This window comes from Mustela putorius, unplaced genomic scaffold, assembly GCF_011764305.1.
Source record: "Mustela putorius furo isolate JIRA1106 unplaced genomic scaffold, ASM1176430v1.1 tig00003834_pilon_pilon_pilon, whole genome shotgun sequence".
NCBI lineage: Eukaryota > Metazoa > Chordata > Mammalia > Carnivora > Mustelidae > Mustela > Mustela putorius.
The window spans coordinates 56,676,731-56,689,229 of NW_025421987.1; the positions used below are offsets into that span (position 1 = coordinate 56,676,731).

Sequence of the window (12,499 nt, forward strand, 5' to 3'; positions counted from 1 at the left end):
TTACCAGAATTTTAAACTGTGGAGATTATAATCCTTTTTGAATTGAAAATACAGATAATTCTTGGCATTAACTTGTACACTCATGGCCACTAATGCTGTGGACACTTTGATAAAATTATTGATTATCCAGTATTCCTTTTTTAAAGTCTCATATAGCTCAAGCTTAATGGGAAATAAAGTCTATGGTGCTAGTCATGCCAAACTAGTTGACTCAATCCTTTGAACCTTCGAAAAGGCTAGTTTTAGGACAAATTCTAAGTGGATTCCTACTTACCGGTCCCCTTAAATACATTTTGAATTCCCCTGAATTGCATCTTGCAAAAGAGGAAACAGTAGAAAATTACAATTAACTGGTCCTTAACGTACAGGAACCACCAGCTCACATGCATGAAGCAGAAGGAGAGGAATGAGAAATGTGTATTAGAATGACCATTTGTGTGCATTCTGAATCTCAGTTTATATCATTGAAAGTGAAAAGAATGTTGAGACAGAGAAACAAAAAGTCAAAAGCCCAGCACTCAAGTTGTATTTTAGGAGAATGATGCTCAAATGTCTGGCATCAGGCACTGTCATAGTTGTTTTTTAGAAAATAACAAATCTTAGATTTTAATAGTTCTTAAAGAGCCCACAAATAGGCTGCTCTCAGATCTTTCTTGTTCATGAGGCAAAGAGTAAGGTAAATTGACAGACAGGGTGTCAGCCTGTCTGTTGCTAGTTCCTTCGTGAGCATGTCAAGAAAGCAGAATTACTAGAGAACTAACCGCAGAAATATGCATTCATATAGTTTCTTATTGCAGGACACTGCACTGACTCAACGCAAAGGTGGCGTTTTGTTCATACGATAGTATAAATTCAGCTTAAATTTCATATACGTACATGAGAAGTTTTTGTTCTCAGCTAAGTGTGTCTCTCTCGTCCTGGTTGTTTTGTTAAGCCTAATCCAGTTAAGTGTTGGTTAGGGACTGGGAATTTGTGGTGTAGAAAGCTCCGCAGCTATTTCCAGTGCTCAGACAGAATGGAGGATGTTAGTTCAGGGGAACAGCTTTGATCACTTCCACTTTTCAAATTATAAAAACCCAGTTAGCCTTGTTTTCTTCTGTTCGAGAAGACAGATGCAGTGGAAAAAAAAAAAAAGCAAGAGGGTCTTCTGTAAGTTCCTAAGTCATCTTGAGATTCTTAATATCTCTCAGAGTATCTGGCCTGTAGTATTTGTTCAGTAACTCTTTGTAAATTAAATAAAGTGAATGAGGTGATGAATAAAGTCAGTTCATTGCTGTTATATGGAACACAAGGCTTCAGCTAGCTTGAGGTTTAAAAAGTAGTTCAAGGGGTCATTTACAGTGCTCATTTTCAGATGTAGCATGATATATTATAGCATTCTTCTTAAAAGGAAACGCTTTGCTCAGTAATGGGATGTGGGTATAATGGGTGAAAGTACCTAGAATTGAGTGTGACCATTTCACGTTCACAAATGCCAAGAAAACCTGTGCTTTTAAAATCACAACAGGGTTCCCGTTTCTCTTTCTTGTTGTGCTCCAAAATAAAGTGCTTAGGTTCTGCATATTTTCTCATTTTTTGAAAAGATAGGTGAAAAACAAAAACTTCCCTTGAAGCACAAAGTAGGAGCATGGAAATATTAAAAAGACATTCTGTGTTTTAGATGGCCCTCTTGTGGTAAAAAGGTCAAACTACCCCAAGTGAAGAAGGTGCTGTTAACCTCTTGCTTTGAGCAGCCATCATGACAAACTTCAATAGTTAAGAGTCAAAATTGAGCAGACACATGAGAACTGATCCATTTTCACCCTTTCCCCAGGGACGCCATCCAGAATTAACAGATATAAAGCAGATAGTAACAAAAATTAATCTTTTTCCATCTGCTTCATGTAACTACCAAGTGAATCTCTAATGATCAGGAACACAACTCGTGGAAACATTTTACTAAAAAGCTGTCAGATTTTACTTTTTATACTTTTACCTGTAAATAATTTCAGATTAGCACAGAAGTTATAAAAATAGTCTGCCTGTCCACCCAACCAGTTTACCTAAATACTAACCACTCATACCACCGTGTCATCACTTACAAAGCAAGTTCTGTGATATTCTGCAATTAACCAAATACAGACCTCAGTCAGATTTCACCAGCTGCTCTCCCAGGATCCTTTCTCCCACCCCGGGACCGTTCACTCTGTGGCAGTGCCTTATCATCCTTTGCCTTTCGTGGCTTTGACACTTTGGGGGAGAGTATTGATTAGTTGTTTTGTAAAACATTCCCCCATTTCAGTTTGTCTGATGTTTTCTTATGATTAAATTCAGGTTATGCAGTCTCGGCAGTCATACAACGGAAGTGATGTGGTAGCCTTCTTCTTGGTGTGTCCTATCAATGGGTACATGATGCCATTATGTCTTCTTCCTGGTGTTATTAATTTTGATCACTTGGTTAAAGTGGGGCCTGCCAGGTCTCTTCAGTGTAAAGTTACTAATTTTAATTAGTTTTTTTCCCCTAATTGAAATTAGATGTTATATCATAATTAGAACGAAAAATGCATTTTCTTTCTCATGGAAGTTCTACTAAAAATGGGGTTATAACTTGTGTACTCAATGAAGAGCTCCTCAAGGTTATTTGGTGTTTTTTTTTTTTGCAAATGATCTTCTCCCTCTTCTCAAGTGTGGGCTTCTACCACCAGTCTTGCACACACTTTAAGTTAAAAATCTTCAGAAGGATTCTCTTCGCCCACGTTGACTGAGCCCCCTGCGCTTAATGACCTCATAGGTATGTCGAGAGTACCAGCGAGGCAATTGCAACAGAGGAGAAAACGATTGTCGGTTTGCTCATCCTGCTGACAGCACAATGATTGACACCAACGACAACACAGTCACCGTGTGTATGGATTACATCAAAGGGAGATGCTCCCGGGAAAAGTGCAAATACTTTCATCCTCCCGCACATCTGCAAGCCAAGATCAAGGCTGCCCAATACCAGGTCAACCAGGCTGCAGCGGCTCAGGCTGCAGCCACCGCAGCTGCCATGGTGAGTAGCGACCTCAGCTCTGTCTCTGTTAGCAGTCAGTCAAGCAAAGTGAATCACTATCTCTGACTACAAGCTATTCATTTATTAACCTTAAAAAATTTTTTTTTATTTTTTACTTTTTATTTTTTTACTTTTTTTGCTGAAGATATGTTTGTTCAGGTATCCCAGACAATACGTAATGAGGTTACCATTCACAGATGTGAGGGTAACTCCTCAAATGGTTCCAATTGCTCCTGCCCTTGGCCTAACTCTTAATACTCTGTCTTATTCTGGATATAGGGTTCTGAAATTCCCGCTTTGTAAAGAACACCTGTCTCCTTTCAACTTAACGATATTGCCATTTTCGGTCCTCTTATTTTTCTGTGTGCCATCTAATCAGCCATTGTTCCCCTTCGGTGTGTTCTTTTGCACATCAAGACTCTTCTCTACATATATCTTGCTTTTAACAATAACATAATCTGGAACTATTTAGGAGGATTGCTTAAGCAAAGTTGTTCTGAGGATTAGCCACCAGATTTTCAACAGTGTGCTCTCTAGATTGTCTTACATAATATTGTGGCATAGACTTAATTGTCAAACTAGAGAAGCTTGACTATGCCATCATACAGAAAGAAAGACAGACAGCAGCGCTCAAGGAGTTAGAGATTGGATCTTTTAGAGCAGATACCTATATTCTTAAGGTAAATTTTAATGTGATCTAATAGCTGATTTTAATGAGTCCATTCTTTGTTCTTTGCTTAGCTGTTTTAATGTTGTCCTTTTTTTTTTTACATAAATATATGACTTAATCATGAAAATATTCATAAAACATACTGTGTGGTATTTGACAGCACAGTAAAATAATCACGAGAGAGGTCTTTTCTGTGTTTACGGATACTTGAGCAAAAATACAGAAGGCAGACTCTCTCCTCCTCTCTTCCTTTCACTCTTTTTTTTTTTTTCTGTTAGAGTATCTTGTTTGTAATTAACTACAAAGAGGAGTTATCCTCCCAATAACAACTCAGTAGTGCCTTTATTGTGCATGCTTAGTCTTGTTATTCGTTGTATATGGCATTCCGATGATTTGTTTTTTTATTTGTTTTTTCTCACCTACCCAAAAATGCACTGCTGCCCCCATGATGCACCTCTGCTTGCTGTTTATGTTAATGCGCTTGAACCCCACTGGCCCATTGCCATCATGTGCTCGCTGCCTGCTAATTAAGACTCAGTCGGCTGTCAAATCACTGAAGCGACCCCTCGAGGCAACCTTTGACCTGGTACTATGACCTTTCACCTTTTAGCTTGGCATGTAGCTTTATTGTAGATACAAGTTTTTTTTTTTTTTAATCAATTTAAAAATATATATTCCTTTTTCTGTTATAAAATTGTAAAGTACAATGAAAAACTGAGTGTGGTTTCCTGACAAAATTAGTGGAAAGACTATACTATAAGTACCTGGACGGATATCATACCATGAAAGATTCCAAAAGCCCAGCAGCCCACATTCAGTTTAACTACATTGTAGAATGTTCTAGTGAAATACTTTAAGGACATTAAAAATGTATTTATGACTGTATATTTATGTACCTGTTTGGTTAGCATGGCTTTAGTGATAGAATTATTTATTTTTTAATATTTATAGTTCAGTGTTTAAGAAAAAAAAAAAACTTGCATGCTCTGGGACATTTGCATGTCTAGATAGGTCTGGTGGGGGAGGAGCAGAGTGGGATTAGTTTTTATTTTACCTGTTTCAGTCACTCTGTACAATTAACTATTAACATTGCTTATACTCGTCAGTCCTCATGGAGCTCGCAGTGCAGCTTTTCTTCTTTCCCCAAATCAGTGGCTTCTCACAGAAAGCCTGAAGCATTATGGGACTTAAAACACTTTAACACATTATAACATGTGATCTTGTCCTAGAGGGGTTTTTCTTTTTTTGTTTGGATTGGTTCGGGGTTTTTTTGTTTGTTTTTTGTTTTTTGTGGGTTTTTTTTTGGACAAAAATAATGCTTCTTTTAAAGCTTTTATCTTGCTTTTTTTTTTTTCCTTTCATTTTTGTTGATTGGATTTTTCCCCCACCCTGGATAGTTCAGTGCTCTGCTGCTTGCTTGCTCATGCTTCCTAACAATTTTAGCCTTCAACTGATATTTCTTTTTTCTTTTTCTCTTTTTACTGGTATTTGTTTTTTATACTCATTCACTAAACAGGGAATTCCTCAAGCTGTACTTCCCCCATTACCAAAGAGGCCTGCTCTTGAAAAAACCAACGGTGCCACCGCAGTCTTTAACACTGGTATTTTCCAGTACCAACAGGCTCTAGCCAACATGCAGTTGCAACAACATACAGCATTTCTCCCACCAGGTAAGGGGTCTGAGCTTGTTCATGAACAAATCTGATGAGCTGCAGGGATTTGTGCTGGTAGAGCAGATAAGCCACGCCCCCAATAATTTGCTGTTAGCCATAGATAAGGTGAAAGGTAAGGTGGTCCACAGTGGAAACTGACCTGAGGTATCTCATGTGATTTTCCTTAAAAACTGAGAATTTTAGCTTAATGAGAAGTGAATGAAAGATCAGTGTGATGTTCTCTAGATTTATTTTTGTTTATGTAATTTGGAATTGAAATACAGTTCTCTCTCTTTTTTTTTTTCCTCTTTCCTCAACACCGTTGTATGTCTGTCAAGCTATTTTATGATACTTTCCTGCTGTAAGACCCCTTTGCCTTCATGATTCCATAGAGTAAATTTGAATTTGATGAAATGACCCTTCCAGTTTTGATTTTTATTGTTCAGCCTTTTTGTTTTTGAGGTGGAGAATAAACAAAACTGGCTCTGTGTTCCAGAGCTCATAAAGAGTACTCTTATTGGTACCAATCAGTAGATTGCCTAAAATCATTTGCTCCTGAGCTAATATTGAAATAGTCCTAAGTGCCCAGGGAAGTTTACATCTACTATTGAGTTACCCATTTGTGATTTCAGTTGATTTCAACTTAGTCACATAAACATACTCTAGAGCTCTCCACAAGGGTATAAAATTTAGAAACATTAATCGTCATTTAATTACTCAAAAATTTATTATTTTTGCTCTTCATGCAGAGGAAGAAATACATATTAAACTTACTAGAATCTGGAAAAAAACATATTATCTCAGAAAATACACATTAATCTTATCATCTGGAATTCAACTAGCCAGAGACTCTAATCCCATTTTCCTCTTTCCCTCTTAACCTTTCTAAAATAATTACCATGGCTTCAGAGACTTATTTAATAAGATGATTTTATCTTACTAATTAATAAATTAATGACGAGGTGTGTAGGTCAGAGGTCCAGCATCATTAATATATTACTCTATATTGACAGTATTTAAATGCATTAGGTTCATAATGCCATGAGGGCATGTGATCATTTATTTTTTTAATCATGAACAAAAGAATAAATTATATTCACATTAGTTTTTACTACAAACCACAACTTTTTATATAGTGCATCTCTGAAAGCTGGCCATCCATACGTAGAATCTGTAGCAGCATTCAATGAATTGGAGTATCAGGAGTGTTCTATGAATTAGACTAATATGTGCCTTAGGCACCATGGATAAAATATTAGTACTCATGAAATAGGATCTATCAAAATGCAGATTGTCCATTTTAGAATACAAATTAAATCCTTTTGATCTGTAAGGTACTTATTGCATTCGGAGGAGAAAATCTCTCTTATATTTTATATGTTTCTCTTACCTTTTATAAGATTAAAACTTTTTTCTCAAAGTACATAGGTTTCTGGAGATTCCCAGAATTTAATCTTTTGGCTTTCATATAAATTGCCATGCCCCTAGATTTATGCCATCTTCAGTAAATAATCTGTCAGTTTTTCTATAGTCAGATCACTAAACAAAGTTTAAAGAGTTGGTAGGTAACTACCATAATCTCTTTGAAGAAATTAAAGATTATCTTTATCAGTTTATTTTCAAGGAATGAAACATTGCCATTCAAAGTGAATGTCTTTAAAATCTAAAAATAAAAAAAATCTAACTTATTCCATGTATTATTTAAGGAAATCTAACATTTCTGTCTTATTAAGTGAGTTTTATGTTACTTTCTCCAACAACATTCTAATGACTAAGGACTTTTCTAAATAAGCTTAACCATTAACTGCATTATACAATGATATTTATGACAGTAGTCTCTCCCTAGAAAGGTTTTAGTCTGTGGATAAGACAGAGAAAGAAAGATGCTAGGTAAGAATCAAGTCAGGGGTAGAACAATAAATACATTCATAATTCAAAATCATACTTATCTCTCTGTTGAGAAGCTAAGCGTTGTTAATTTAAAAAAAATGTGTCACACTATATTGAAATGTGCTGAAAATATGAAGACATATTTGCATTTTTGATGAATTTTGCATCAGAGATATTTTGTATTCTGTTCTTGATATTTTAACAAATACATGAAATTATTGCAATAGTAATATAAAGTTACACTTATTTGTAACCCAGTTTTAAGGGGCTTAACTTTTATTAATCACATAATAAGAAGTAGGTAATACCTTCATCATTCTTTTAAACTATTGTCATTATTTGTCATACGTGCTTGAGTACAAAAAAATTGGCTCTACGACATTAAAAGGTTAAAACGGAGAGCCCATCTTTACTTCTGCCCAACCACTTTGTCAGATAGCCAGAAGGGAAAGAAATGTAATGCAGAGAATGTAAACTAAAATGCCTCAGGGGCCAGGCAGGAAATATAAACAAATGGAACAAGAAATAAATTAGGAACTGTGGGGTCTGGGAGGCACTGGGGAGCACAGGCTCAATCTAAAAGTGAATGTTTTGACTTAGCCTTTAATTGCCTCAGAGGAATATCTGCCTGGCAGGTTGTACCTGTTGTACACTGCACATCCTTTGCGGCTCCATTTACATTGTAGCGTAGTTGTGCCTCTGCCTCCGGTGGTTGGTTGTGCAAGCCTGCACAATCTAATGTAGTCACCCTGATGTCCAGGATTACCAGATCTTGTGAGTTTTCTTTTCCAGTTATTCACCTCATTTGGATGTTTATATGTGACATTTCTAAATTTAAAAAATTTTTCCAACTATTTCAGTTTTTTAAAAGCTTGTTAGGAACTACAGGAAATCCATCCTACCACAAATCCCTACTATCTCATATATAATACCTGGGAGAAAAGGAAGTTTTCTTTTTTTTTTCCAAAAACTACATTATTCTGTAGACATACAGATGAATTATATGATCAGAGCATCCTAACTGCCCACAGTATAAAAATCTGGAAGGTATATTTTGGAGGCTGTATTGGAACTGGAAAGAAAATAGAAGTTATTTATTTTTTGCTATTTAGAGTTTTAGAGCCCTGTAGTCTCTTGCTTCAGTAATAACTTCAGGGGTATGTAGGTCTATTTCGTTGAAGTTACAGTGCAGCATAGTTGCCTAAGTCATTAGAGGAGGTGACCATGGGTACAGACTAGGTTGCCGGCAAAAGATCGGGGTTCAGCGGCAAGCCAGGTAGCTGGATAAAAAAATTACTGTATTTCATAACTTTTAACAACAGAATTGGACCAAATGGCACGTACACATCTTTTATCCCTCCCTGCACGCATGCATCCGTCCATTTATCCATCTATCCTTCTGACCATCTATCTCTTCTTCCCTCTTCTCCCCCTTCCCTCCCTTCCTCTTTTCATTCCCTCTTTTCCACCCACTCAGCCACCCACCCAGCCACCCACCCATCCATCCATCCATCCATCCATCCATCCATTCATTGAATCAGTGCCACGTGGCGTACCAGTACTGACACTAGGGATTATAAATTTATAACCCAGGAGCTAAAGCTAGAATTAAGAAATATTTGTTTAGCAGTGTTTTTAGTGTTTAGTGTTTAGCAGTTTAAATAAAGACATAATGTTAATCCTTTGGAAGGTCTACATGCTCTCCAGTTCCAAGCCCCAGGGCTCTCTCGGGCCTCTGGCCCAGCTGTTTCACATATTTTGTTCAAAAGAGCTACCTTTATTGAGTGTTTGCTCTGTGCCATACTACACTGGTTACGTTATATACATTATCTCATTTGTTTTCACAACAACCCTGAAAGGTTAGCATTAGTAGTCCCATTTTACCAATGAGTAATTTGGGACCTAGAGAGGCCCGCTGATTTGCTCCAAGTTGCATGGCTTGTAAGGTTTAGCTAGAACTTGAAATCGGGTCAGGTGGGTTTCAGTCAGTCTCTGAACATCTATGAGCTCTTTACATGAAGTCCTAAAAAATGATGTGGCCTAAGAGATGAACTAGGCCTTTTTGACAACCTGAGTCCATGACTGGGGTTCTGTACCCTCCATGTCACTTAAAAAAAAATGCAGATAGTAGATTAAGTTCACATTCAAGTTTCTTTCTTTCTTTTTTTTTTTTTAAGTTTTAGATACGTACTACTTTTTTTTTTTTTTTAATCTTCACCTTTTAAGACTAAATTATTAGTACATGCATAATCTAGGGTCTACTTATGTTGTAGCTATGAGTTTCACCCCCGAGATTAGAGTAGGTGAGAAATAACACTGCTATGTACATCAGTTGTTTATTTTCTTGGATTGAAATTCGGTCCACTTCTAAATTTCTAAGCTCACCCTCTTGGATAGAAATACCAGACATTGCTAGGATTCCAGGACTCCCTCCTCCCCTCCCTTTCCTCCTATCTTCACCCTCAGAGAGAGGTCCTGTGTGGTCCAGTAGGGTAGACAGGCTGCCCATTCTCCATCTTTAGCCAGCACTGGTCCCTGCTGGTGTGATTCTTGCCTGATCTTCCAGGGTCTCAGCGAGGCAGGCACTCCAGAGTTCCTGGGGCTGCCTTGGGTACAGGTGTGCCTGCCTGAGCTCCTTAGCCTCATAAGCAGCCCTTTCCTTTGACAGCCCGTGCCTGCGGGTTGGTTGTGGAAGAATAGGCTGTGTGCCCAGCTCCTCACGACCCTGCAGACTCCCTTCCTCTGTATCTTGAATTTTTCTCCCCATTCTTCCTCACCATTTTTGTTTACTTGCTGTCCTCTGAAGACCACCCCTCTTCTCTCCTCGTAGGATACTCCCCTCAGTGTGGGCTTGTGGTTTAAGACCATCTAAAAATAGTGTGCTTTAAGCAACTTCAGTTTTGGCCTGTGCTGCGGCTTACCGTAGAGAAACAGAAGGCTAGGAAATTTTCTTTGGGGGCGGGGAATGGGAATGAGAGGGGAGGTGCAGGGGCATGAAAACAAAACAAAACAAAATTTCCCAGCTTGTCACTTTTATTGTAATTAATGAAATTAATGCAGATGGCTTACTTGAAACTCAGGGTAGTGATTAGAGATCAGGCTTGGGAATTTAAATCTGGCTCCACCACAAGTTATAATCTCTCTTTATGCCTTGTTTTTTTCATCAATAAAATGGGGATACCAATGGTAATCATTTCATAAGATTGTGTTTAAAGGAGTGTTAAACAATTTCAGAAAACAATCTCTCAAAGCACTTTCATAGGCAGTTCTAAGAGTTTAGAATAAAGCCTGGAAGGTAGGAAGCACTAGGTTTTATTTGTGATTTCTTGAAGTCAGTGGTACAATCAAATAGAATTCTAAACACTGAATAGAAATAGAAGTAAACTGTATGAAGCTGTTGCTGTTTCAGATATCAATTTTGAGACTAATTCAGTTGATTGTGAACTTTCAGCCCTAAAGGACACAAATTTAGTCCTAAATGATACAAATTTTAGAAGACCTTAAATCAGCTTTCTACTTCTAACCATACATAGGCTTACATTATGACATCCAAATTCAAACCTCCAGCCAAATCTCTATTAAAATCCTTCCCTTCTCCATGAAGTATTTTTAACTTGTGCAAACATTGCATTTGTAAATTACCTTCCTACTTGTTTTTCCTGCATCTTCAAACAGTAATGCATTTCTCAGGAACACATCCTTCTGCTATGCAAATATCTTCATAGGGGAAATTTGAAATTGACAAACACATTCACTTAAAATTTACCTTATGTGGAAAATTTAAAAAATTTCAATTGGCTCTTTGTGCATCATTGTTAATAAATCAACTCACTTGATGTAAAGATGGATATTATGGTCATTTCAAAGTGATTTTTGGTTTTGGTAAGTGGGTCCTACAGCATTATGTCTTCATTTTTGTGAGTTATTGCACCTGGCTAGTATTTTCATTGCTGCCTTATGTTTATTTGCTGCAAATCCCTCTCAAAACTGTGTGCACTGGTTATAGTGGTAACGAGGAAGATAACTTAGACTAAAATTCAGATCACAGAAGCTTTAGACAGATCGGAGAGTTAACTCATTTTCGGCATGTGCAGGCTAAATTATGCATGGGATGAAATATAATGGACAAAGTGCCGCAGAACAATAAACAGTAAATTTAAAACATACAACCTGTACAGTACTTAAGCTGGCTCTAATATTCCTGGAATACCACATTACTGTTTTTCATTCATCTTCTCATCCTCTCTTTTCCCAGTCCCCTTGCCCCCACCTTGAGAGGATAATGTCGTCCCAGGATCTAGACCCAGGATTAAATTTCACTTGTTCTACTGTCTCCAGTTAACGTCTTTGTTATTACTGATCTGTTTTTGTTGTTGTCTCTCACAAGTCTTTGATGCGGTAGTAGCAGCAAATGATAGAGATCTTCCAGTGTCTCCCCCCGCCCCCCACAAAAAATGCCTGTCCGGGTAATATCACTCCACCTGAGAGGATGCCTCCCCAGCTCCTTGACCTTGACCGAGCTGGATCACTGATCCTTGGGCCCACGGTCTGATTGTGATAACAGACTAATTGCAGCTGTTACAGGGAAGCCAGCCCAGTGTTTCTCAATGGCAGCTTTGTTTTGTAGAGCCATCTCTGACAAGACTCAACTGGCAGATATTTTTCTAACAAATGTTCATCCCAGATGCCGCTAGTGTTTAGATAGGCTGTGCCAAGATTTAGATAGAAATATAAAATCATTTGATATTTTAAAACCTAGAAATCTAAAATAATCTCATAGAAAGAACAGTTGTTCTTTATGTGGGGAAGGGCCCTGTACTCGGGAGAAAAAAATCACATTTTGTACTGTTTATATGTGGAAGAGAACAGGGACTATATACGTAACATCTTAACACCGTGGTTGGAACAATTGAAACATCACTCTTAAGCCCCCATATGCGATGGATAGATCTTCATTATCTCCCATTCAGGGTTTTCATTGAAGCCTATTCAACGATTTTTTTGTATGCACAATTTTGTAGAACATTTGCTTGTCTAAGAAGTCCTGAAGGTCTAACCCAGCAGTGAAAACCAGTCTGTTTTCCCAGATACCTTTAAGCAAACCACTTTGAGACATAGAAGTAGAGCCCCTCTAAATGTTTTTCTACATTTAAATTCCAAACAAAGGCAAGGCTGAAGTTTCACTTTCTCTTTATGCATAATTTATTGCCTGGTACCCCTCCCGTAGGGATGGATGGTCACCGCCCCTTCCCTGTCTGT

At 37.6% G+C, this 12,499-nt stretch overlaps 1 protein-coding gene across 18 annotated transcripts in view; it reads left to right on the forward strand.

Moving 5' to 3' along the window:
* The window catches only part of MBNL1 (muscleblind like splicing regulator 1), a 198,993-nt gene that overhangs the window by 175,403 nt on the left and 11,091 nt on the right, over positions 1-12,499 (forward strand). For 13 of the 18 annotated variants that reach the window (XM_045088529.1, XM_045088538.1, XM_045088530.1 and 10 more), the window contains 3 exons: positions 2,771-3,028; positions 4,231-4,284; positions 5,215-5,368. In XM_045088529.1, the coding sequence (XP_044944464.1) occupies positions 2,771-3,028; positions 4,231-4,284; positions 5,215-5,368 (466 nt within the window). Of the gene's footprint in view, positions 1-2,770; positions 3,029-4,230; positions 4,285-5,214; positions 5,369-5,688; positions 12,464-12,499 lie in introns of those variants that run through there. The other 5 variants (XM_004755575.3, XM_004755577.3, XM_045088531.1 and 2 more) reach the window with 2 other exon arrangements.